The sequence below is a fragment of the Lichenostomus cassidix genome, chromosome 1 (assembly GCF_008360975.1).
Source record: "Lichenostomus cassidix isolate B80296 chromosome 1, HeHo_3.0, whole genome shotgun sequence".
Lineage (NCBI taxonomy): Eukaryota > Metazoa > Chordata > Aves > Passeriformes > Meliphagidae > Lichenostomus > Lichenostomus cassidix.
The window spans coordinates 63,338,536-63,366,176 of record NC_139479.1 but is presented as its reverse complement, the minus strand read 5'-3'; the positions used below and the strand labels follow the sequence as shown (position 1 = coordinate 63,366,176).

Sequence of the window (27,641 nt, the reverse complement as noted above, 5' to 3'; positions counted from 1 at the left end):
AGAGGCTGTAGAATAATAGAATGGTTTGGGTTGAAAGGGACCTTAGAGATTGTCTAGTTCCAACCCCTGTGCCATGGGCAGGGACATCTTTCACCAGACCAGGCTGCTCCAAGCCCCATTCAATCTGGTCCTGAACACTTCCAGGGATGGCACATCCATAGCTTGTCTGGGCAACCTGTGCCAGTGCCTCACCACCCTCATAGCAAAGAACTTCTCCCTAACGTCTAATCTAAACCATCGCTCCTACAGTTTAAAGCCATTATTGGTGGCACTAGTCCCAATACCAACCCCTGAGGAACATCATTCCCTTGTTATTTTCTGTAACTTGCCAGTGTTATGCTGTGCACACATCTCAGCAATACAACAGCCTTTCATTGAGCAGATGAACCAACAAGCGCACCATTCCAATCACTTAGCCTTCATCAAAAACTTTAAAATGAACCAATAGAGACCGTGAAAGGAGGGCAGAAAGGATTCATACCATCCAAACGCCAGTGTGGTTCATGAATTAGCAAAATGAAAGCATTGCAAGTTTTCCAGAACAAGAAAGATGATCCAACCTGTCAAGATACAGACCAGCTGTGAAGGGTGTAGAAGTGGAACTAGACCTAGGATTTTGTATTGTCCAAAGATTAGTTTAAAATTTAAAAGACAATAGTTTTGATAAACTAAATTTTAAATGCACATTCCACAAAGCTGTGCTTTTCAGTTCCTCCATTGTCAAAAGTATCTACACGCACACAGACACACACATAAGAAAATATGACCCTTCAGTTTATTGTTGAAAATACAGCTTTCAGGCCACATGATCACTATGCACTGACAGTATTTCTATCCATAAGAAATCATCGACAGATAAGATCATCGACATCCATAAGAATCATTTTGATATAATTATTCTTAATTTCAAGTGTAAGCACTTTCCCAAGTCTCAAATCTCTTGAAGAAGTTCTTTCTTTTCCTCAAAATACTTCTGAAACCACTCAATATGTTCAACCTTCTGCTTAACACTGAGGTATGGGTTTTTTGAAAGCCCACAGATGACTAGTTCCATGAAGTGGCGAATAGGTCCTTCCTTGGGAAAGGCTTCGAGGTGTTTCTCCAGAAAGATATGTTCATGAAACTCAGCATCATCCTCCATCCCTAAGAGAAAGACAAAGAAAAAAAGACAAAGTTGTTATAATATAACAGCAAGTTTAACAAAGTAAAAAATATCGCTTGAAAATAATCTTAAATCAGTAAAATTAATGGTTCTGCTCACATTTCTAAGAATATGTAATATTTAAATCAACTTTTTGGCTGGTAATCTTGATAAAAGCTGATGCTGGGGTGGAAGTAGGAGGAATAATTATAACCATAAATCAATCTTCTTGCTAAAATCTGGTTTGTTCAATACTTGAAAGTTTTGATTCATCACTGGTACCACCTTTTAGATCACGGGCACTTTAATACATTTTTAAAGAGAACACTGATTGCCTAAATTCTGCAGAGGATTAAAGAATACAAGACAGTCTTGAACAAATGAGGCAACCTCATAAAGTATCAAATACTGAACAGCATTACATGTCCATTCCAAGTCATGCTTTCAACATCCTAGTGCTATCAAATGGGCACAGAAATTTACTTTTCTGACATTTTCTGAATCTGTGAGTGTATGATGATGTAAAAGTGTTGTGTATCTCATCAGCTGCTTCTAAGTCATAGCCATCACCAAAGAAGGTGTTTTTCTATATTATTTGACAAAATTAAATCAAGAGTATTAAAATTGAGATAATTAAGCCACGTAAGTTCTAGGCTTCCTTCTTTGTAAGAGCTTCTACAGTTGCAGAAGAAATGACACACATCTCTGGGATGGAAAAGTCATTCAAATTGTATTTATTAAGTTTGCATTACTTCTTTCCTGCTTTAAACTTCAGGTACTGCAATATCTGAAGAGGCTGGGAAATACCTCTATTTTCCCCCCAGATTTTTCCCAGAAATGTGTGAGTGTATCAACACCAGTTGCACACCACATATATCTCTGTTGTTCTTAAAAAAAACGTATTTTCTTCTTCAGAAGCTCTCTCCTTATTCCTTTATGCTGAAAGTTAAAATTTTTTTAAAAATTTAAAAAAAAAAAGTAATGTAAGCTTCAGAAAATGTACTTCTGCTGAGCTTGGAAAACTACATCCATGGACAGAAGCAGTGGTGATCCTTTCGCTATGCCACCCATGCTGGCTTTCCCCCACCAAGGGGAGGTAGAATCTTATTGTACCTGGATGCTACCGGTTGCTTTTCCAAACTAACAACCTTTCCAGATTTCCATACTTTTGCTGTTTCCAAAAATCCAAGAGAACTAAACCAACCAAACTCACTTCTGAAAGAATCTGAGTAAAACTGACAGTAAAATTTGGCCTTCTGGATGCTCTTCTTCTGAGGACAGATACAGGGTATCAGGACAGATTGTGTCTAATAAATAATTTCACCAATTTTCATCTTTAACCCAAAATAAACCATTTAGAGTCTGACAAAAATGTAGATGAGAAGGGAATACTACATCATGTATTCTGCTCTCCCATTTGTCAAAGACCATCCATGGTTTGGGGATGAATGTTAAGTCCAAATATTTCAGTTAGACCACATATTGCAGTCCTTGAAAGACTAAAGTGTACATCACAAAAAAGGAGACCACAACTGCCTCAAGCACCAGAGGCTGAAACCTCTGGTGGGAACTGATTAGATGAGATATGCTTGCATGACTCCCCTCACCCCTAGCAAGCCCAAATTCCTGCTGCAAGCCTGTCCCCTCAGCCTCTCTTGCACTGTCCTCAGAAACTTCATTTGAAAGAACATGCATGGCAGGAGTCTAAAGTAGAGGATTTTCTTTTTCAACCCCAAAACAAGAAGACACCCCCTCAATATCCTATTTCTAACCCCCTACATACTACAAAACATTAAGTCTGGGGAATTTCTCTAGCTAAAACACTAATCCTTCGAAGACATGACCAACCTTAAACATGTCAATCCAAACACAGATGTTCATCCCTTATACAGAGTGCTGCTGACATGCTATAAAGATGACTGGATATTCTGTTCTAGTGAAAAAATGTCCCTGTCCATGGCAAGGGGTTTGGACCAAATGATCTTTAAAGATCCCTTTCAACACAAAACATTCTATCCTTTTAGGATTTTTAGAATTACATCAATCATGCTCTTCAGTAGGTCCCTAGAACTGACCCAGCATTAGTAAAGAAACTCCAACGCAATGGTTGTGTAACTTTGCCAACCCTCTTGGCAAGCTGATCCAATACTTCTCTGCTGGGAACAGCATCTCAGCTAAACAGCAAATAGAACAGGACTTGGTGAACTTTTGCCTGCAGAAGCCATCAGAGGCAACTGAGGAATTAATTTTCTGAGACCTGACTATTGCCTGTGCAGCAACAATCTCTGGCCCACCAAAAGCATTTGCTCCTCAATAACGAGGCACTAAGGCAAATTAGCACCTATAACCTGCACTGTCCTCTTTGGCTTTTTGTGTCATATGCCAGAAATGCACAGAAATAATAAATGAGGCATAAACAAATGTCTTTCCCAACTTTTTGCCACAGCAGTCATGGAGAAGCATTAAAGCTACTAGAAGCAGGAAAGGCAAGCAGAAAGAAGGAGGAGTGAGAACAATGTTATGCAAGCTATACTAATGGTTTGCTAATCTGGTAAAAATTAATCAGAGGCTAGAGAGATGGAAAGGGAAAAAAAAGGTAATTTTCTGCCTAACAGTGACCTCAACTGCATCGGAAAAGGGAAAGTACATGCAGGTAAGAGCAAACAACAGGGCAGTAAGGTGTGTGGGGGAGAAGACTGCTGCTGGCCACTGCAGCAAGCCAATATGTCTAGCCACATCTTCAGATGTTCACACCAAAATCATTTAAAAAATCATGACCTCACCCTGATGCCACAAAGCACAGCATTTGGTGAAGCACTCTAACGAGAACACCAGAGATGCCCTGGAGCCAAGAAAAAGAGTTATAAGAGGTTGTCTTTCTTTTCTGTATTTAGTTTAAAACTTTAAAGGCTTTCATAATGCTAAAAACTGAGTATACGTGCTTCTTCGTGCATGTGGCACAGAGGGATAATCACACATTTCTGGATACAGAACAAGCTGAAGTAATGTCCTCCTAATGCGGGAAATGGTGGTTACAAAATTGCAAAATGAACAGCAGAAAGGGGCATCTTTCTTTTGCAGAGACACTGAAATTACAGCATGTTGATATACTCAGAGCAAGCTTCTCAAGGTTTTAACCGTGCTTTGACACACCTGACATGATTAACAGCCTGTGGCTGGCAGTCTGATAGGACAGAACTTACTGACTTGGTATTTCAACCTGAGAGGTGACAGGTTTTGGAAGGCTCCACTGGAATTTTCCACATGACTAGTCTTTGTGGACAAATCAATACAGATTCTTGTTGTAACTATATGTAAAGACTCTTTGTCCGTTCCCCGCCCCATCCCAGACAGCGCGGTTCCAGCCGCACGGCTGCAACAGGGAAACCATTGCCCGCCAAAGACACTTTGTCAACTCACGGCCCCAGACAGCAGGGTTCCAGCCACATTACAACAACACAAAAACCATTGGCCACAGTGGTTTTAAGCTTGCAAAAACATGACTAGAGTGTACTTGGATTTCTACATGATGGAACAGATCAATTCTGAGGGCAGTGATTAAATTCTGTGAAGAAACTGCCAAATAGGATGAAAATAAACATTAAGAAACAATGAAGCACATTATTCAATTTGCAACTTAGTATAGGACAGATTTTCAAAGACTCCCAGCTTCAGATACTAACCTGTTTTTCTCTCAGTCACTGAATCATTACAAAGCAGTTCTGTTTGACGTCTTTAAAGTCTTAAAAAAACCCCAAAACCCACAGCCAAGCTCTCCCTGAAGTTAAGAAGTCCTCTTTCCTATACTGCACACTTTGTGTAGTTGTTCTTCACTTCCTTAACATTCACTCTCTCTCTCTGCTGGCATAACTTCACACGGAGCTTTTTTTTATGGTAATAAAAGAAAATACTGTGCACAAAGATGCCTAATTAACATAGATGCCCAGAGTGAGTGAATATTGTGACTGTTTATTCTTATGAAACAGACAGAACAAAGGGAGCAAACAACTGTTTAACATTTGGCCTGCCCAGATATGGAACTGGCAGATAGCTGGTTGGGATCTGGCTAGACATTTGGTCCAAGAGCCACACCAAAGAACAAAATCAGCGTTATAAAACACATACAGCAGTTTTAAGATTCCCCAACTACTGCCAGGAGGTTAATTTAAAGAAGTTGCAGAGTAAAAAGGTATCATGTAAGAGACTTGAACAGCCTTTTGGTGTTAAAAGCATCAGGGAGGGAGGGAGGGAAACCTCCCCTTTTTGGCAGCACTCAGTCCTCAGATCAGCCAAACCACCTGCACGACTTCACCTGAAGAGTGCCAGAATGAGTTCATCTGCAGCATCTCTGATCTGGGACAGTTGGGAAGTTATGTTTGTTTACAATGATTCATAGCTGAAACACTATGTTAAAACAGCCAAAGGTCAAACATGCTCTAATTTTCAAAAAAGATAAATTGAGAGAGATAATAAAAGCTCACAGTGCACATACCAGCTTCATTGTCAATTGGAAACTCCCACAGTATTCCTTCTTTTGTCCACTGGATCATCTCCTCAAAACCGTTTCGGGGAGGCTGTGCAGTTACTGCTGCAACCTCCTTTGCAAACTCCAGATCCCAAATTGTTGGGGAAGATACTAAAAAAGAAATTTTGTAAAGATCTGTCAGCATCCACAGACTTCTCACTAGTTAAAACAAAGTCCTTTAACATTAGTCTTCACACAGACAAATACTTTCAGCTGTGAAATTTTTGTACCTTAGATACTAGCACCACCTTTCTCAAATGAGAGTTCTCTGTTGGCATGAAAGTTCCTTAAATTCTCAAATGTCTGATGAAAATATATTCTGAACTTCTACGAGAATATTTATTTTTATGTCTTCCACATAGAGCAGAAATTTAACTTTACCACAATCTTTCTTCAGTTTTGTCTTTCAAAAATTGTGGATACAACAAATTCTGAACTTGCCTGGTGCACTCTGCTAAAGGAATCTTACTTCTACAGGAGTTTTCAGGCTCTTCACAACTATATTCTCCTTCAGAGAAACAAATCTACAAATGATGGCAATTCCCTCCCCAACACTCTTAAGTGTCCCAGTTTTTGTCTTCTGGGCTCAAAAAATCGTGACTTTCTACTCTTTTCACATAGCCAAACAGTTCCTTTAGGGATGCATCTTTCCTGATGCTTTTTTTTCTTTTTTCTTTTTTAGAATCAAAGTGCACTCATATCGCAGCAGTAACTCCTCTTAAGGAGTTCCTGTCCCTCCACCCAGGAGAACTGGTCACGAGCCCAGACTGAAGCGCTTCGCTGAACTGAAGGGAACAAGCTGTTACCACAGGACAGGGAGGGACCTCTGGGAGTGCCTTGGGCTGCTGTCGAGTGAGCTGAACTAAGCTGCACTCCCCTTTGTTTTCTTGCCTCCCTCTGTTATCAATTCACCCTAAGCTCCTTGGAACACAGATCTTCCTGTGAATTCAAATGTTAAGTCCACTTGAAGTGGATCATGGACAATCAGCTATTATTTTACTACTCCTGAGTGCAAGTACTTGAGGCCAAGATGTAATTTCATTTTTGACTCAGTGGCTTACAACTCAACTGAACTAAAAAATAAAATTTCCCCCCTCCTTTAAGAAAAAACACAATGAAAGGGCTAACAGTATTTTTACACATAGAAAAGTGTTTTCAGAAACTTTTTTTAAAAAATCAGAATATACTTAGGAAAATTATTCCTTAAGAGGGAAATTTCCAGAACTATATTACCAGGCTGACCACTTCAATTTGAGGGCTGGAGGCAGGAATAAAATACAGCTACAAAACAATATGAGAAACCATACCAGAATGAAACTATTGTCCATATCCTAAAAAAACTAATAAAACCTCTAATAGAGGAAAGCAGAAACCCATTTTTTGAGTTTGCAGTAAAGGTGATAAAGATTATATTTTTACCTTTGTGAAACAGAAAACGATACTTATATTTTATGTTAACAGTTATGAAGAGTATTTTCAGGATGCCAATTTCCTTTCCAATTAACATTCAAGTTTTCAAAATCAATACTCAATACTTAAAACAATATTTGCTTTTCTGTCATCTATAAGCAATATTTTAACCCATTAACTCCATTAATATGAGCCAAGACAATGGAAACAAATGGATCAAGGTATCAAGTATCACACTGGTATTTCCCGAGATTAACACCCAAAAAAACTTTTGTCATCAGACTTAGTCAGGAAGCCAAGTAATCAGCTTCCTGGTCTAGAATATATTGTATACTTCCTCAAGGCTACCTGGAATAAACAAGGAAACACCACACAAAAAGCTGAAAGAAACTCACTTCTTAACATCTAATTACAAATACAATAAAGTCTACTTCCTCTCTTAAACAATTTGTACATATTCCAATTTTGTGTTTAAAAAAAAAGTGCATCTCACCTTTTACCTGGGGTGACTACTATGAGCCTCTGGATCTGCATTCTGCTCATGTAAAAAAGAAATCTTAAATTCTCACTATTTTACCTGAGTAAATTTGATTCAACTCAAAACCTATCTTCTTGAACACAGTTTTTGTTAAGACAGCTGAAAACAAACACTACATCATTCATTATGTTTTTCACATGTAAAATAGACCAATTTAAACGATACTGGCAGTCTTAAATAGCAAACTGAATTCCATTCTAATAAACAACTTCCATAGAGGTGGCTGTATTCAAAAAGTTCACAGCTGCTTGAAAATATGCAAATAGCACTATATGACATTTTATTTTAAAAACTAAGTAATCAAATTAGTATCTCCATGCAGTTTCAAGTGTACAAAAAGAAAATAAAAAACTACTCAGGTAGAATCTGGCAAAAACTTACAGTTTTACTCTTGAAACAGAAACAAATACTCATAATTTTATAAGATATCAACAAGGAGTACTATTTCTTCTGTCACTGCTGGCTTTATATAAAGTTCTAAGTCACTACAATGGAATAATGTCTGTTTTTTAAAAGGGCCTCAGAATAGCTGAGGGAAAACAGTGTATTAAAGATCAATGTTAACAATGCAGTCTCACTGCTCACAAAGAAAAGCGAGGGAGGGAGTTCTTTACATGACTTGCCCATATTCACACACTTTCAGCCAAATCCAGCCTGTACTAAAGCCAAGTCTTCATGAGTGAAAGCTATCCCTGTTAGGCAGCATTAAAACTGCTCCTGCAGAGCTGTGCCATTCAGGGAATATGAAGGTGAGTCACACCTGTTTTGACTTTAGTTTTGGTATTTTTTATCTCACATGAGTTTTGGCATGGATATTTGGTGGATAAGGACCTGGTTGTGTGGTCACATCCAGATAGTCCAGGGCTCATGGACCATTCCAGGGCTCTATTCAGACCATGCATTCAATGGTCAAGAGCTCAATGTCTGATGAAGAGCAATGACAAAGTGGTGTCACTCAGGAATCCATACTGGGACCGGGATTGTCAGTGTCTTCATCAACATTACAGACAGGGGGATTGAGTGGACCCTCAGCACATCTGCAGGTGACACCAAGCTGAGTGGTGCAGCTGTCACCCTGAAGGACAGGATGTCACCCAGAGGGACCTGGATAAGCTCAAGCAGTGGGCCCAGGGGAATATCATGAGGTTTAACAAGGCCAAGTGCAAGGTGCTGCACCTGGGTGGGGGCAACCTCTAGCATCTACACAGACTGAGGGATGAATGGACAGAGCAGTCCTGACAAGAAGGATTTAGGGATACTGGTGGATAAAAAATTGGACATGAGCCACCAATGTGCATTCAAAGCCCAGAAAGCCAGCTGGAACTGTAAAATGAAGTGTGGCCAACAGGCTGAGAGAGGAGATTCTGCCTTTCTGCTCTCATGAGAGCCCACCTGGAATGCTGCATCCAGCTCTGGGGTCCCCAGCACAGGAGGGACATCGACCTGTAGGAGCAGGTCCAGAGGAGGGCCATGAAGATTATTAGAGGGATGGAACACTCCTCCTAAGAGGAAAGGCTGAGAGTGCTGAAGTTGTTCCTCACAGAGAACAGAAAGCTCCAGGATGACTTTATCTTTTCAATACTTTCAACCTTTTCAATACTTAAAGGAAAATTTTAAGAAAGATGAAGACAGAATTTTTAGTAGGGCCCACTGCAACAGGACAAGGAGTAGGCGTTTTAAACTAAAAGAAGGCAGATTCAGACTAGAAAAAAGGAGCAATTTTTTTCAAATGCGGGTGGCAACATACTAACCGGTTGTCCAGAGGGGTGGTAGATGCTCCATCTCTGGAAACATTCAAGACCAGGTTGGGTGGGGCTCTGAGCAACTTTATCTAGTGGAAGAGGTACCTGCTCATTGCAGGGGGGGTTGAACCAGACGACCTCTAAAGGTCTCCTCCAACCCAAACTTCCTACAGTTCTAAACACACATGAAGAACTTTACAACAGGAGAAGCAAGGTGTCACGTGTCAGTCACCAAAGGGATCTTCCCAGCTCCATCTGGAACACTAAACAAAAGAAGGCCCCACAGCAATCCAATGTGTACTCTTGGGTTTCTACTACCCTGCTTATGCTTAGGCACCTGCAGGGCATGCTTGTTCTCTTGGGATCACAGCCTCGCATTTCATTGCAACTTGACCAAATAAACTGGAGCCAAAATACCCATCCTCCAGGCTGGCTTTACACTCACAGACATTAGACTGACCTTTGTGACCACAAACCAGTTATGCCTCTTAAGTTCCCTAACACAGTGCCCTGATCAGTACAGAAAACATTCAATTACACTGCATGGAAGTTGCACTTAGTAAAAATCAGAGCTACATCAAAGTAGTAATTTCTTTTATCAGTCTGAAAGCAGAAAGAGAACAGGTCATGTCTCCTAACAAAAATGAGTCTCTTGATATTCTAAAAATGCAGAACTTAGCCTCACTGCATTTTTCATTACTGAATTTCCACTAACCTGTTTTCAGTGCGTGCTCTGGTTCTCCGGAAGCCTTAGTGAATATATTAAGCCTCTTTCCTACTTTGAGACTTCTATAAACAAAAAAGAAAACCGATATTTAGTATTTCACAAGACCTCACAACGTTGCCAGATAACAAATTAAAAAGCACAAAATATTTTCATGAACTAACATCTCTGGAGACCAAAAAAAAAAAAGATATTGACTCTCACTAAATCTTCAGCCATTTAATCAGAGAAAGTGTTTATGACTTTATTATTCTTTTGTAAGAGAGTTTCTCAAAACATTTCCATGTGAAAGAAAGAGCATAAATCACACACGGTATTTCTAGTCAATTTTAACTGAGTATTTAGGAGTCTGAACAAAGGTAAACAGTATCAAACCACAGCACTTAAGTGATTTTACAAAGTTGCAACTATCTGAAGACTTTGGGTTTTTCCCTGTAAAAAAAATATTGCACAACTCAGGAACAGAAAAGGCAACAGCTAAATCAAATAATTCCTGCTTTATGACATAAATAGCCCTTTTGGAAGATTACACAGCTACCTTCTCTGCCATGCAGCAAACAGTCAGAGTATATCCATATGGTATATTTTCAATTGCATGACCCTGATGGTCTCTCTTCTGAATATAAAAATATTTCACTCTGACCATCTATTTTCAATCACATTTATCATTACCATAAACTTATACTAAAAAAAAAAAAGAGTGCAACAAGTAATCAAATTCTTATAAATGAAAACAAAGAAAAAACAATGTCTTTAGAATCAATTATGCTTTTAATCATACCATCTTCCAGGTTTCCACTGAAATTCTAACAATTCCTACATTTTGTTATTACATATCCACTGTCACTGTGGCAAGATCTACTCTTTCTGACCTTAAAATTCAACCCTTCTGGATTTACTGGAGATTTCTAATGGCCTCAACCACTTCTGCAAACCTGCTCTTGTCATATTACTTTTTAGTGATGAAACTACCCTGGATCTATTTCAACACAGAGCAATCTAGTTACAGAGCCTTAAAAGAATGTTGATTTAGGATTACATTTTCCTATCTGTGTGTAACTCCCAATGACAGTGGCCAAAGATACATGCATGTCTTGGAAGAACGCTTATTTTAAAATGAGAAGTTTAAATTACTATAAAGCAACATCCCTCATTTCATTGCAATGTACCAACTTGACTTACACTTAGGTATTCTTCCTAACCCATTCTTTTCTTACTATCAGTTGACAAATAAACCCATTAAATTTTTCAGGTGTGCAGGAGGGAACTTAGGCCTGAAACTAGAGACTGTTTACTCATTACAGGGACTTTAAAAACTATTTTAAGGTGCTGCTTCTGAAGTTATATACCAAGCACAGTTTCACCACACACAGAATACTGTACATCTACTCCCCCATAAACTTATGCTTTTCTTTTCCTTTGTTACCCAAATTCTGTCTTCACCATCATCTATCTAAACACAAATGATTCCCTCAATTTTCAAACCCTAACCCCCCAAAAAGGGGATTAATTTGCAAAGTAAATTAATGACAAGAGACGTTAATCTTACTAAAAACTGCAAGAGAAAGAATACATTGAGAAGGAATGTAATGATCAGCTGCCATGGGAAAATCGAAAGATTACAGGCAAGAAAGCACAGCTTACAGGAGTAAAGCAAAAATGTAAGAGCACTCCTTAATTCACTAAAAATAGAGTGGCCACATAATACAGCAGTAAAATAATGTTAAGGAGTACCCTAATATCACATGTAAATTATGAAGTTAATTTCACAGACAATTATAACATCACATATAATAAAGAAATCAATTACAGAATGAGATGGTAATAAATAAGTAAATAAATAAATAACCCAACTTTATTATTTCTTTCAAATCCCAACAGAATGGATGAAACTTTTCTAAACATAAAATACTATCAAGTTTTCCAGATGAGGAAAGCAAGCTTTCAAAGCCTCCATTTCCCAAGAAGTTAAGAAAGTGACATAAAATCGTATTATGCATAGGCAAGAATAATTTGAACTAGTTAAAACAAGCACAATTACATTTCAGCACCAAATACTTTTAATTATCTAAAATTTAATATTAAAAAATGCACCTTATTTGATTAGCTGGTTACCATTAACTAGCATGTTCTCATAGCTCAATTCAATGCTAACAGTACTTTTCTTGAAAAATATTTAAGTAATTTCTTTAAGCTCTGATGTATTGCAACATAAATATGTACAAGTAAATTTAAAATACCATCCATTAATAACTGCATGTTCCTTCTATTGGAAGTGAACACAGCAAAAATACCTTCTGGAGTCAATAGACAGAGCTGATGATCTTCCAGGCCTTATTCTTTGACCATCTTCATCCAACTGCAAGGAAATGCGACCAGTTATCCTTGCACCCCTCTGAGCTGGGGATTGCCTTTTAACTGTCATTTCTGAAATAACGTTGCTGAAATTAAAAACATGAAATGTAAAAACTCAACAAACTGACAAAGTGAGGAAGTTTGTCATATGTATTACCCAGAAACTCTATTCTCAATTTGTTTCATAAGCCTCTATGAGACAGAATTATACATTCCTCACAAAATACACCCATCTTTAATCCATCAAACATTCAAGTGTGACATTTCAAACCATTTGTTACATCCTATATATGAAAAGTGCTACTTTAGCCTATTAAATCTACAATAAATGCTTTCTTAAATTATTTAGTTTTCAACTAAAAAGAAAATCAGGTGTCTGTATACCAACGTTCACAGAGTGTACTAGGCATGTTTCACTTAAGCAAATGGGGAATTTCTCTGGAAACAAGAAAGAGGATGAAACAGGGAGGTAAAAATCACCCGTTTTTTGGACAGGAACCAACACTGCCCAGGGACAGAGCTGCGCTGCTGCACACCAAAAGGAAGCTTGCCTTCACACATCAGCTGACATGGGCCAATCATGCCACCCTAATAAGTAGGTCACCTTTCCTGATCCACTGCAATCTGTTGCGTTGCATAATCATATTACAGCATTAACAGACCACATCTTCCTTCATAATTCTGGAGTGAAAATCATACATTGAAGAGCAAATGCTCTGATCTGTTCCAGCACTGTACGCAGCTCATTCTGATTGCAAAGGGCAAAACGCAGCACTTTTCTGCCTCTGCCTTGAGCTCCCTTCACTGGCAACTCTGCTGGCTGGGAAAGGCCAAGCTGGTAACTCTTCCTCACAGCCTCCTCTCCTTCCAACCGCTTCCAGTCACACACAGTCATCCCAAGTGCTCAAGTTTGAAGACATAAATATGGTCTCAAAAAATAAAAATAGGCCAAGTCAAAAATACCATGTTATCCATTTTATGAAAATCTGAAAGAAATTCAAACTATGCTTTTGGCAGCTTAAGTCAAAAGAGATTTTACTGACAAGAAAGAAATAGTTCTGGAAAATTGTAAACACTAATTGCCACAGAAACACAGCATGATTTCTCTTCAGTCTTAGATGTGGTTTCAAATGGCAGAACAAGAATAGCATAGTTCTTCTAGTACCTACTCTGAAATAAAGGCATCTGAAAACAAGTTTTAAATAATTTAATTTTAATCTTAAATAAAAAGCGATCTTAGATTAGTTGCATATCTCACATTAGAAATTACTCTATGAAGTGGCTACTGGTATTAGCAAGCTGGTGTTGGGCCAGAGGCTTGACACACTTATGAGGGTCAAAGGGACACAATTCCTAAGGTCAGCCACACACAGCCCAGCCCAACAGCTTGACTCAGCTGTGACCTAAAAGGCTGGTGTGTTCCTGTGCTTCAGGGGAGTCAGGATTGCTCAGAGAAGCTCTCTTCCCTGATTTACTTGCAGTTTTGCACTGTAGATGTGGAAAGACTACACTACCAAGCTATCAGAAGACACAGTTAATGTATCATGTTCCTCACTAGGAAATCGTAATGTCGCCCCACCATTCATATATGAAGGTTTCTGGCAACAACATTCATCACTTTATCATTAAAAGTGCACTTGTACTAACAAAAGTAAAACTACAAAGATTTTTTAATGCCTTTTGAAATGAGAAACATTGGTTTAAAAAGTCACACTCCAACCCCAGTGTACCCATAGTGGTTAGTTATTACATATTTCTACATAGTGGTTAGATAATACATATTTCCTCGTGCTCCAACACAACATTAAAAACTTAAGTTCCTAAACACACCTGCTGTCCAGAGATGGGAAGTGGTAGGACTTTTGTAACAACCACAGACACTCTCTTTCCTGATCATCAGCCAATAATTATAATACTTAAAATGGAGACCCAAGGAGCTTTGGATATATTCCACCCAAAGCTCTGAATTACTTTTCTTGTTCACCCAAAACAGAAGCTGAAATTGTAGGGCTGCAGATTTTATTTTGGTGCAGTGCTGTTGTGATTTCCATTGAGTGAAACTTCAGCCCACACTGAGAAAAATAAATTCCTGTATCATTAATATTTTCCCCTCCTAGCAAACACACTGTCCTCGTCCTTTCTACAAGGCAATGAGATGACTGCATACAACAGCGACCTCTGGAGGTCTTGCCACAATCCTGGTAAAAATAATTTGTACAAAAGATCTAGACAACACACAATTCATTACATATTGTAAATCACAATAGCAGTACCCAGTTTTTTGCAGTTCAGCACTATATGGCTCTGCTTGTGACAGTACCTAATTTTTAAATATATTAAAAAACTGAGGAATATATATTGGCTTTTAAAATGTGTCAGTATAATAAAAGCAAAACCTTTATACAAAAAAAGAAGTTAAATTGCACATATTCTCTGTCAAATAAAATTCAACACAAAATAGCCATGTATGAACAAAACTAAATGCTTTCTGATATATTAAAAATATTTTCATGTTTTGTGTGGATTGAGGTATTGCAGAGCGTAAATCATGCAAAATCAAGTCTGAGGGCTGCTGGACTTTGTAAAATCAACATTTTTAAATACTAGTCAGAGACCTGAAAGTACTGTATTTATCTCAAAGAACTAAAAGGTCAGTACTAGCTCTAGAAGGTTACTATAACCCATTTTTTGGTCATGAAAATCAGCACAAATTGCTGGTCTTTCTTGAAAACTCATCCATTGATAAGAGTTTCTGCTACCTAACTATTAAGGAAGAAAACTAAAACTTTTCAGCAAATGGCGGCAGGAGGAGGAGTATATTTGCTGGGGGAAACAAAGCTAGGTCACAAAGCTGCCTCAGGGAATACAACTTGCCAACTCAGAGAACAGCAAGCCAGCCATGACATTCCAAAAAGGCTGGTTCTGGTTGAGGAAAATACGTTTTTCTAATGATAGTGCTTAATCCTCAGGCATGTCTTCAAATGTTGTAATATCACTTCTTAACCCATGAATCAAAAATATAGAAGCTTTATATAGCTGCAGCTTTAAAATTTTTTAAAAAATTAAGCTTTCTTTCAAGAGAAAAAAACCCTTTTTGCTTTGACTACCACTTCCTTAGTCACCGTCTCTTCCACTGCAGCCAGAGCTGGGTCAGTGCTTCAGGGAAAGTGCCATGGGTGACGAGAGAGCGAGCTTGTGATGCCAACAGGCAGAGAAACCACACCTAGACAAGAGCATGTGCACCCTAAGGAAGGGAGACAGGCACATGCCAGTTTAGCCACTGCACTTATTAGCTCAGTCAGTACCTCTGTGGTCCTCCATCTCCTCAGGTACTCAAGTAGGTTCAAATTACATGTTAAGTTGGCCACCCACAGCCCCTTCCATTATTAAGACATTTGTGTATTCTGCCCTTCTAAAGATCCCAGTGACAGTGAGGGAACAAGCTCCCTGGTAATCAACACTTTAACGAACATATACTCTGCATAAACAGTCCTTATATCTGAAAAACAGATATTCTGCATAACAAAGTTACTCACTGAGCATTGTATACCGCAGTCTCTGTGCAACCATCTAACTCAACCTGTTTGCAAGCATCTCTCTCTTTCTTCCTTAATTTCCACTCTGGCAGACATCAGCCACAAACATTATTAGCTCTGTTTGCACTACACTGATAATCATCCTGAGCAGATCCCTTACTGATCCCTACAAGTAAGAGCACACATAACCTACAAATAACAATAGGTGGGTCAAGCTCAGATCCTCATATGGGACAAATTCATTTTCACAGAATAAAACTAAGATAAGCAGCTTGCAGTTCACACTGCAAACAGACAAAAAGAAAGGTTTCACATTCGTATTTTGGTAAAGATCAAATTTTCTGTTTGGTTCAGCATTTCACCTGGATTTAATGCCTTATTTTATGATCATATATTTGAATACTAGCTGAAAACAAAAATAGAATGAAAAATCTGTCTTTAGCCATCATCCAAGAGAGCAGTATGCACAACTGTTTGAGTTTCCAAACAAATGTTTCTCATCTGTTTGAAAGCCGCACTGGAAACAGAGTTAAGCCAAGAGATGAGTTTCATGCGTTGACTGGAAAGTTTTGAAAGGAAGGGTGGAGCTATAAACAGAGCTGCTCTAGTTCAGTTCTGCAGAGCTGTCACGAAAATTCACCAGTCCAGACAGAACGTCTGAAACATCTACAAATCCATCCATTGTGTGAGAATTTTGGAAGCTTGTGACCAAAAAAAAAAAACCAAACTCACAAAAAGAGCTGTTATTTTGCTAGCCTGTCCAAGAAAGCAATGATCCTGGGCAGGAAAACAATTCTGTTTCTGCAAAACCGTTTTAGAAAGATGACGGCAAAATTTAGAGAGCTTGCTATAGCCAGACCAATGATGTTACTAATATTAATTAAACCCCAGAATAAGATGTGCAAATGTATCTTTTAGGGCCATCTTTCCAACACAGAAAGCAGTCACCTTCAGGATGACATTGCAAAATCAGAATTTCAAACATAACTGAGAAAAACAATCAACACACAGACCGTATGTTAATAGCTCCCCCCTTCTTCTGTTGATCTGTGGTTTCTTCATGTCTTCGTAGTTGTGCAAGGAGTTCTGATTCTGTCTGTTTCTTGTTGCGTGGAAGGGAAGATGCAACTGCAGAAGCAGCCTTCACCAGTTCTGGATTTAAAAGCTTGCCTCTGTAAGAGACAACAGATATGGAAACAAAAAAAAAAAAAAAGACTTTAATATACTTAAATTGTCATTTATGTACTGCCATTTTATGTCTTAATAACTCAGAAGCTAGTCGGATATTCTCCCAAATGGGGGTGGCCAGTGGGAAAGCCAGGTTTGCCCTATCCTGCACTACTCATCAAATGCTGAATGACTCTGATGAGCTCTCGTTCTCCAGTCTGGGGAAATGGCAGCCCTGTGCCACTGCACAGCCCCTCGGACACACAGCTTGAAGATCACTGGCAGCACAGACCTGTGGGGTCAGGAGCAGCTCCAAAGACTTGACAATCATCGTGCCATTCCTAAACTTTTTTTTCCCTCAGTTCCATTGTATTTCATCTGAACAGTATCTCCCCTCTTGTATTAAAATAGCTTTCCACAGACAGGTGCTAATGCTACCTTTCCAGAGTCTCACTGCAGAAAAAGGCAGCATATGGTAGAAATCACACAGCACCTTTTGCCCAGATTCTCCCATTATTTACTCCAGTCTATATCTGTATGCCTCACTCCCTTACAAGATTCTTTTCCACAGTTGGAAATGGCATTTGATGGTTTATTTTGATCTAAATAATGAAAAAAAGAATTGAAATAAGGATTAGACAGGCTAAGAAAAGCTTATTATACTTTACCGCTGCGTGTCTTCTGTAGTTCCCTGAGGCACAGAACCTTCACTGTCCAGGCCTCCCAGCTTGTCCATAGCTTGCCTCTTGATCTCACTGGCTTTTAATTGCTGGAGTTTCTTCCTGTAGCTCACTTCCACCTTCATATTACCAATAATGTCTAACAGCTGCTGCTTTGGTGTTTCAGCTCCATCCTCCTTCTTCTTTGATGCCCTTTCAGTGGTGCTGTCTTTGGAAGCAGCAGATTTATCTTTGTCAGTAGAAAGCACACTGCTTGTGCTGAAGAGCTCTTGTTTGCTAGATTATATACAAAGTAAAAAAACCAGAAGTTACAAATAAGGTCCAAGGCTGAATTTTGTAAACCTACCAAAAACTGCAAAACAACAGTTACACCTGTCTAGGCCCAACTGAGTGCAACCCGAGTATGTTAAGCACATGTCAAATATGTACCTTTTGACTTTGAGAAAGGTTGGGACTCCATTTCAAACTCTTGATTACTGACAGTTTCCTCATCACAACAATAAACATTTTTACACACCATTTATTTGTGGAGGAAATAATATTAGAACTTAAAACTTTTAAAGTATTTCTGCATTAGGTAGTAGACAAAGTTTGAATTTACCAGTACCTGATACTTAAAGTCATTGGTACTATAGAAAACTCACCAAAACTCATAGTATGAATCAATAAAGAGATCACTCCAGCCATTTGAAAAGACTGTACACACACATTTACCTTCCCATGTTTTCACACTTGTAGCACTACTACAGATAACATTCCCCTATCCTGCAATATGGATTGTACTGCAAGATAACCCAGTAATAAACAGAAGAGTTATCTGGGTTGTAGCTCCTCGACTTAGCTTAGCACATCATTGCAAAGAAGCTGAAACTGACACAGTGCACCTGAAGAAAAGAAGCCGGGGGCAGCAGGGAGCTGCTCGGGAGATTCTGCAACAGTCAGAGCTGCATTCTCTAGAAAACTGTCATAAAATTCAAAGCACTGTTCTCTATAACATTCAAAAATGAAGTGTTTAAACCTTTATATTCACAAATACTTACTTTGTTTAAAAATCACCCTCAAGTTACAGAAATAAAGAAAAAATTATTTTGATTCGAAATAAAAAAACTTCAATACACAAATCTGAAGGACTTGTGACATACCTCTTCTCCTCAAATACATCTGCCTTAGGTAAAAAAGGAAAACCTGCCTGTTTCAGCAGCCATCACACTTCAGTCACTCTGCACTTAACAAACTGTCAGCACATTAAACCCTAAATTTCAATGTTGAGAAGCAAGAAAAGTTAAGGAAAGCTTTAGAACCTCATTACTTGGAAGATGGTAGGAGCCCTGCTGTTTTACACTACATTGCTCTCCACAGGTCTTTGTCAAACTCCTTTTTCATTAATTCAGGCTGCAGACCCCTAAAAATTATTTAAGCTTTCAGAAATCATAGAATCATAGAATGTTAAGGAGTTTGGAGTGACCTTAAAGATCACCTAGTCCCAACACCCCCTGCCATGGGCATGGACACCTTCTACTAGACCAGGTCCTCAAGGCCTGGAACACTGCCAGGGATGGGACATCCACAACCTCCCTGGGCAACCGGTTCCAGTGTCTCACAGCCTCAAGCAAAAGCATTTCTTCCTAATATCTAACCTAAATTTCTCCTCCTTCAATTTGTACCCATTACTCCTGATGTAATTTGAACCTATATTCCTGATGAAGAGTCTCCCTCTGGCTTCCCTGCAGGCCTCCTTCAGATATTGGAAGGTTGCTATTACATCTCCACGCAACCTTCTCTTCTCCAGGCTGAACAACTCCAACCTTCTCAGCCTAATCTTTGCCTACAAAGTCAGAAAACACAGCAAGACTGAAAGCAAAGCATCAGGCACTTAAAGGCAGTTCCCTGCAGTTTGCATTGCTGTTATTCCACCTACCATCCAGTTTGCCTTCTGCTGGGGAGCTTGGCCTCAGTAAGCAAACACAGCTACCAAAAAACCCGAGCTGCTTTGTACATGAGGCCATCACAGCATTGGTGCTTGCTCAAAAATATCGAGGAGCTTGGAAACAAAAGAAATAAAAAAAACTGAGCTGTCATTAAAAGCAGTTTAAAATCTTTCCGTAAAAACGAAAAGCTCCCAAATACTGCTCTCAGCCCGTGCTTTGGGCAGGTAACAATGCCCAACAAACAGGCAGCACCACTCTGCTGATACAGGGCGCAAAATTACGGTCAGGTCACACATGCGGATCGTCACACCACTCCAAGACGGGAAGGACGGCAAGGAAAGCAACACGAGAGACACAGCCCACGCCCTCCGCTCCGCCCGACTCCATTTCCCGGTGCCTTCTGCCCACCGGTGTCACTGCCACCCCGACCCGTCCCTTTGAAGGCCGCGCCTTGGCGCACGGCCCGGCCTCACGGCAATGCCCGGCCACCGCCGGCCAGGTGAGGATGCAGGGGAGCGCCGGTACCTGTGTGGCCTGCCGTGGGGCCGCGCTGCCGCCGCCGCCGCCGCCGCCCCGAGCAGCCGCGCTGCGAGGCCGCCGCCGCCCCAGCCCCGCACGCCGCCCCACATCGCTGCCGGGCTACTCCACCGCGCCCGCGCTGCCCCGCGCCGCCGGCCGGGAACACGAGCCGCGCACCGGCGTTCCGCGCAGCAGCGTTCCGCCCGGGAGCGCTCCCTGGCAAAGCCGTCCCGACACGGACAGTCCCTCACAGCTTTGCCGCTCGGCGCCAGCAGGGCCGTGGCGTTGGGAGAGCACTGCCAGCAGGGCGAGGGAAGGGATCCTGCCCCTCTGCTCAGCCTTGCCGAGGCCACATCGGGAGTGCTGTGTCCAGCTCTGTGCTTCTCTGTACAAGAGACATTAGGTTAGGGCCCAACATCCTTCTGAAACACGGTTCAAAGATATCCCCAAGGCTTCCCTTCATTAGTGCAATCTATTCAGAGAAGGCCAGCACCGTCCAGTCTCTTGCAGTTGACTAGCACATCAGTACACAAACCACCACCACCTGCACAAGGCCTTACCTGCACAAGCCATCTCCCTTTTCCTCCATGTCCAACCCTATGTGGTACTATCCTGTTTGACCCACCTCTGCAAACAGTCTGGACAGCACTGCTGCAAGGTGCTGGGTGAGTTTTGCTGTTTCTGCAGCTCTGGCTGCCATTCTGGGACAGTACTTGCCAAGAACTGGCATTCATCCTCCTGCACGATGAGGCTTTCAATATGAATTAGGAAAGGCAAACTGGCTTACAGGGGCAAATGGTCTGCCTGTGGTCGGCTGGAGATGGTGTAGAGCCCAGAAAATAGCCTTGGACTGCTGGTATCCTGCAGAATGGAAAGAAACACACCCTGCAAGGGAACCCTTTTCTCTTCCACATCAGACACGTTTCCATAGCACCCCCCTACCAGCTTTTCACCTCCCAGAGGTTACCCATCCCTTCATTGCCAAAATACTCTGTCAAAGAGGAGTTGTGCCACTCTGTCACACAGTGGACCATCGTGTCCCAAAGCCAATCACATATAGCCCAAGCCAGACCCCCTTCAGAGCCAGAAAGCACTTCCACATTCCTGCAAAGCACTTACAAGCCAAGCTTGCTGCACACATGTCCCATTTCTGTCATGCCTAAATCCTTTGAGGGGAAGCTTGAAGATAGGTTCCAAACAAATTCATGCCTCATCTTAGGAGAATCTCTTGGGAGCTATGGCAGTTCTTCCATGGTTTCCCTGCACACACTAAGTGTTGTTACTTAAAGGTATGCAATTCCTAAATAAATTCTTCTTCAAAACAAAAAAAGTGCTCCACAACAGCACGGTGCACTGACAAAAAGTACAATTTGGCTGAGCAGCCACGGGTGCAGGCAGCAGAAATAGCCACGTGGTGGCAATGTGCTCGCTGTAGTGCTGCGTTCCAGGGTATAAACGCTCCCAGGCAACATTTCAAGTGCTGTCACCGTCTCCATCTTTCTAGGCAGGGGCCAAATAATAGCAGATCAGCCCGGGTGGTCTGCCTGAAACGTGGCTATGAAGAAGCATCCCGAAATGCTCAAGGCCTGGTGTTTCAGCTGACAAATGGTTATGGCAGGCAGCACCTTGTTGAATGGTATATTAATCACAAGCTTCACTGCATTAGGAGTTTAGATGGCTTTCACCAACTGGATCTTCCAACAGTCCTGCAGTCCTGCTAAAAAATAAGTCAGCTCTTAGGTCATAATTCTTTGCAATGAAACAGTAATCTCTAAGTATTGCTGTTTATTTGAGATACACAACTAACTCAAAATCACTAGTTACAACAGACTCAACATTTTTTTTTACATTAAAGAAATTACATTTCCATTTCTGAAACCATTTATAACCTAGGCTGTTCTTCTTTAATAACTGCCACACCTGGAGTGCTGCATCCAGCTCTGGGGTCATAAGCATGGGAAGAACATTGACCTGTTGGAGCAAGTCCAGAGGAGGAACACCAAATTGATTAAAGGGCTGGAGCATCGCCCCTTCAAGGAAAGGCTGAGAGAATTAGGATTGTTCAGCCTGGAAAACAGAAGGCTTCAGGGTGACCAAAATGCAGCCTTCCACTACCTGAAGGGAAAGAAAGCTGAAGAGTGGCTTCAAAGTGAAAGAGAGTAGGTTTAGATTAGATATTAGAAAGAAATTCTTCACTGTGAGGGTGGTGAGGCACTGAAACAGGTTGCCCAGAGAAGCTGTGGATGCCCCATTTCTAGAAGTTGCAGGTTGGATGGAACTCTGAGAAACTCAGTCTAGTGGAAGGTGTCCCTGCCCATGGCAGGGGGGTGGAATTAGATGGTCTTTTAGCTCCCTTCCAACCTAGTCCACTCTATGATCCTAAGATAAACCACTTAAAATTAACATTTCAAGAACATAAACATGTAAGAAAATGAAATCTGAATCCTTCAATTAACTAAAAGTGATGGAAAAAAGATACATTTAGGATCATAATTTTATTTATGCTGCTTTTCCCCTGGTTTGAGTTTTGAAAGTAAGAGCCATAAGTTTTATTTGGTGGAAAATACCACGGATCTAAGCTCAAATATGGAGGTCTGCGTGTCTCAACCCACGCAAACACATGTGCAGCTCAACAGGGATCACAGGGCATGCAGCGCTTCCCAGAAACACTGCCTGGTCTGGCGGAGGATCTCAAGTATGACTGATCACTCAAATACATTATGGCTACGGCTCATTTACCTTTCCACAGACTGTACAGTGTCCTTCTGCTTTCAGCCAGACATTGTTCCATTGTTTCATTGTTTCTGATGAAACTTATTGCAAGCACTTCAGGTAACTGCGAAGCAAAAGGAAAAACAATTTTTTTTTTTAATTAAAAAAAAAAGGTGTTGAGTACGAGAAGTATTAGCTCTTGCCATAGTGGCTTAGGTTACTACATGGCACCTCAAAGTCCCAAAAAGCCAGGATGATGAACGTGACAGCTTAGGGAGAGTGTCTTGGGAGTCATGGCAGTTCCTCTGTATACACAAACTTTTGTTATTTCAAGGTATGTAATTCCTAAATAAATCCTTTTAAACAAAACAAAAAAAAAAAAAAAACCAAAAAACAGACAACAAGAACAAAATCACCCAACTAGAAGAAAATTAAACAAACAAACATACATTTAAAAAAAACCCAAAAAAACCAAGAAATGGAAGAAATATATCGTGGTTTTAATTCATCGATTCGGCGGCGCCCTGCTCCGTCAGCCGAAGCCCAGCCCAGCCCCAGCCCCCCCGCCGCCCGCCCGGCCCGCGCCTTCCCGGCCCGCGGCGGGCCGCGCCGCCTCCATCGCCGCCTATCTCGGGGCAGAGGCGGCGGGGCCGCTGGGCGGGCGGCGGCTCCGGTGAGTGGGGGCTCCGGGCGGGGGGCAGCGGGCTCGCCCTGTCGGCGGGCCGGGCCGGGCCGGAGGGTTCCCGGGGCTCGGGAGCCCAGCGGACAGGCCCGGGATGCGCGGCGGCTCGGGGCTCGGCGATGCGCGGCCCCTCGGGAAGTGAGGCTGCGGGAGAGACGCCGGGCGGGGGTCGGGCGGGCTCTGCCACCGGCGGCCTCCGCCGAACGCAGGCCGGGGCTTCCTGCTCCGAACGGGCGGGTGTTGGCGGAACGGGAGCCCCGAGCCTTCCTCCCTAAGGAAGGCGGGAGCCGGCGTGTGTGCGCTGCCGCCGGCAGCACGTGTGACAGCCCGCCGTGAGCCCTGCCGTGCCCTGCTGCTGCTGCCGGCCTGCTGTGACCTTGGGCACGGAGCTACGGCCTGCCACGCGGGTATGGCAAGGAGCGGCGCTGCCTCCTGGCTGCATCTGTCTTTGGAGAGTGCATCGGCAGAGGAACATCTGGGGCTGCGGGCTCTGCAGGACCTGTTACACTGACTAATGCTTCTGCGTTTCCAGGTTTGAGGCTTGGATTTGCTTTGGAAGGGACAGAGCAGCTGCTGCCTCGTTCCGTCTACAAGCGACTTTTAATATAGTAGTGTTATTACCAACAGGGAAAAAAGAAAGGTAGGTACTTATATAATACTAGTTTGGTTTTGACTGCGACTTAAATCTTATGAAAGTGGCACTGTGCTGTTATGAATTAGGCAACTAAACTTCCTTGTCTCTTGAAAGGTCCATATTTGTATAAGCATATGCTTTTTTCCTTCTGCTGCCAAGTTTTTGGCGGGTGATCTGGCATGTGCTCCCTTTGGGGACTGGCACAAGTCGATAAGCACTCAGCATGATGAAAGCAGTGTACATTTTACAGAACTTAGGCCATTGTTGCTCTGTAGTAATTCCTTTCATTCAAAGTCAGTCTCGCTGATTTGTTTTGTTTTCCTCTAAATGAGGAGGAAAACTGTGGTGTGCTGTGTGAACACTAATGAGATATATAGGATAACAAAGCATAATTTGGCCTTGGAGCCTCTGTTTTGAAATAACACCTAGTGTGCTGTGCTGTCAGTAGCAAAACTGTTCAAATCTGAAGCCATAATTGTGAAATTGCATGTGTTAGTGTCATTTATTGCTAGAGCAATGTTTTATTTTGTTTTAAACTCATTACGTTTAGATTTATGTAGAACATCTTAAATAGATTGGAAGGGTAAAGTCACTGAGTGACAGTATTTGGCCTACTAGTGTATTTTTTTAATGTTCAAGAACAATAAATCTGTTTAGAGACAGGCTTTCTTAAAGCCTTGCTTGTATTCAAGTGCCTATGTTTCTTGCATTAAGAATGTGATTTATTTAATGTGTCTTTTTATGATTCTTTCAGTGTAGCCTACTGGGAATTATGTTTTCAATTCATATTATGCCAAAGTATATTTTGGGAGGTAACAAGCTTCAAAAGCAGCATTACAGCAGGTAGAAGAGTGAAAATTGTTCTGTTTACTGATGTACTGTTCTTGAAGACAGGCTTAAAAGCCAATGAGGCACTAATTCACATGTGTATTTGTGTGTGTTTTAAGACTCATGCAGCTTTTTGACAGCACTGCCAGCGCAGTGCCTTGCTCAGCAACATGGTTCTGAAACAGTGGGAGCTCTTGGCTGAGTTGTTTTCCCCAGATAAATAAGCTTGTTTTAACTGCTTGCCCAGTGAAAGTATCTTTCTGCGAACTTGAGAACTGAATTAATTTGAATGTTTTATTTCAACACGTCACCTGTATATATCTGCTTTCCAGCTGCCTTCCTGAGAGATGAGGTGTAATTCTTATTTAGAATAGTCCGTTGGGGGGGAACTTGCACTAGGAACATGACAGCCAGACACAACTCAAAATGTTCGTGTTCATTCCCTTTATACTCATCTTCTGAGAGCCACCTAATGTGCCTATATCATCATGGGGAGAATTCTCCTAGCTGCTCTTCACCATGAGGAGAGCAGATTCTGTTTTGCTTTATAGGTGAGGAGCTGAGACAGGTGTGAAATATTCCAGCTTTAGACACCTAAGGGAAGGGTATGCTTCTATAATGAATATAAAGGTAACTCTCAGCACTGTTCCCTGAGTGTCCTCTTTGCTTTCATTTGAGAGATCCAGGGAGATTAGAAGCTGCAAAGCCCAAATAAGATGATGTTAGGCAGTGATACGCCAGGAGACCTGCCCAATGTAGCAAAATCAGTCAAAATACAAATATGCTAAGCCTCATTCCTGAGCCCAAGAATTTTCTGTCTCTAAATGGAAGAGTGGATCTGAGAGCATTGCTGTGATACTTTTGTCTGTCAAGTTATTGTAAACTGTGTATGTTTCATCTTTCTCTTCCCTCAGGAGACAAGTATCTCCATACCTACCAGGAAACGGGAGACTTTGCTCTGAAGTAACTTATAAACAAGTGTGAAGCATGAGGATCAACTCTGCTATTCAGGCTGCTATTGACCTCACAGCAGGTGCTGCAGGTAATGCTGGAGAGAACTTAAGTTGCACAAAACTTCTGAGAGACAGTTTTAATGCCTTTGGCAAATATCAAAGCAGTTGCCTGTTGCTATGAAAAGCCTCACCTTCTGTGTTTCAAGGATATGGAGGAGAGGTAGTGACCTCAGCCAGTGTTGTAACTGTATCACTATTGCGAAGCCCTGGCAAAACCCCTGTCACACAGGGAAGGCATAAAACCTTACTTAGACTAATCATTCTCTGTAAGGAGGTTTAAGTTCCCTGGTTACACAAGTTTAAGTTTTGGAATGAAGTCAGTGTGTAAGTGCTTGAGGTGCTGCTTTTGTCACAGGAGCCCTCCCTAACTGAAAAGGACAAGAGGCTATCTGAAGGGTTACTGGCTCAGGCAGCATCCTGGTGTGAATCTCTAAAAGCTGTGAAGATGAGCAGTAGAACTGATGATGAATTTGCATAACTGACTTCAGTCTAGTCTGTGCTATAAAATTTTGCTGGACCAGTTGTATGGAAACGGTTACCCTATCTTGCTGACATTGCCATGTTGGTGATGCAGTTTTGAACTCTGACACAGAAAAGGGGCCTTTTGACATTTCTAAGCTGACAGTGTTGATGTGGAAAAGGTGGAGGTGTTGACTAATTTACTATTGTAACCAGTTTAAACAATTTTATGGATTTTTTTTCTCTCCCATACAATAACTATTACAGTCAGTCCTTTTATGACAGTATTAATGCTGTGAATATGACAGTATAAATTGTGTTAAGTGCATTCAGTGGTAGTTATTTGAGGTCATTTGTCAGAGTGGAGGTTAACAGTGCAGTGAGAAAGCAAGGTGTGACAGATAGCACAAGTCCAGTGTGGCAGTCTCTGCGCTCTTTAGAAAATGTAATTAAGTAAGCAAACAGCTCATTCCTCCAGCAAATGCATAACCTGGTTTTACCTTCCTCTCCAGATACAGTCTTGACTACCTGATAAGTAATGACATATTGAGGCATGTAAATTCTAAACAAGAATAAATAAATCATTTAGCTGTCTGTGGGTCATAGTCCTTTGCCTAGGATCTAAGCAACCTCTAATCACTTCTTTGATTCAGTAGGACTCTTTTCACCACCATTGCCATGTTATTATTAGGACCACACTTGCCTGAATGTTCAAACAGATTTGACTTTTTGGTTTTTTGTTTGTTTTCATTTAGCAGTTGGGTTTTTTTTTAATAACTCCACTGCTGGCTGGAAGAGGTTTTTTTTTCTTTAATATTTTAGTAACAACTCGGACTCTTGATCTTTATCTTGAGGCTTACAAAGTTTATTGCTGCAGTTTACTAGGCTTTTTGTGCCACCTCCAATGACAGTCTTTTTGGAATGGCCATTCTCTGTCAACTCCCATTTTTTCAGCTTTCTATTTCCAAGACCATTCCCAGTTTTCCTGGGCATCTTCCAACCATTTTTTTTGCCATTATTTTATTACAGGAACCTAGCATTTGTCCTG

The 27,641-nt window shown here is 41.2% G+C and overlaps 2 protein-coding genes across 4 annotated transcripts in view; one reads left to right on the top strand and one right to left on the bottom strand.

The window, feature by feature from the left end:
• Nucleotides 1–755: 755 nt before the first annotated feature.
• Nucleotides 756–20,418, bottom strand: MRPS31 (mitochondrial ribosomal protein S31). The gene is made up of 7 exons (XM_085060820.1): nt 20,272–20,418; nt 17,807–18,094; nt 16,985–17,143; nt 12,375–12,521; nt 10,072–10,145; nt 5,634–5,777; nt 756–1,143 (listed from the first exon to the last, which is right to left on the bottom strand). Exons 1-7 carry the CDS (start codon nt 20,373–20,375, stop codon nt 932–934), a joined length of 1,128 nt encoding a protein of 375 aa, XP_084916946.1. The 5' UTR covers nt 20,376–20,418; the 3' UTR covers nt 756–931.
• Nucleotides 20,419–23,536: 3,118 nt separating this feature from the next.
• The window catches only part of SLC25A15 (solute carrier family 25 member 15), a 13,322-nt gene continuing 9,217 nt past the window's right edge, over nt 23,537–27,641 (top strand). For 2 of the 3 annotated variants that reach the window (XM_085060835.1, XM_085060852.1), the window contains exons 1-3: nt 23,537–23,650; nt 24,192–24,299; nt 26,036–26,163. In XM_085060835.1, coding sequence (XP_084916961.1) covers nt 26,109–26,163 — 55 coding nt within the window. In that variant the 5' untranslated portion in view covers nt 23,537–23,650; nt 24,192–24,299; nt 26,036–26,108. Of the gene's footprint in view, nt 23,651–23,829; nt 24,067–24,191; nt 24,300–26,035; nt 26,164–27,641 lie in introns of those variants that run through there. The other variant, XM_085060843.1, reaches the window with a different exon arrangement.

Coding starts and splice junctions, on each gene's coding strand:
- MRPS31 (XM_085060820.1), bottom strand. CDS start 20,375: ATGTGGGGCGGCGTGCGGGGCTGGGGCGGCGGCGGCCTCGCAGCGCGG. Junction 17,144..17,806: donor ACTACAGAAGACACGCAGCG/GTAAAGTATAAT, acceptor TGTCTCTTACAG/AGGCAAGCTTTTAAATCCAG. Junction 5,778..10,071: donor AGAGCACGCACTGAAAACAG/GTTAGTGGAAAT, acceptor TTTCTTTTTTAG/TATCTTCCCCAACAATTTGG.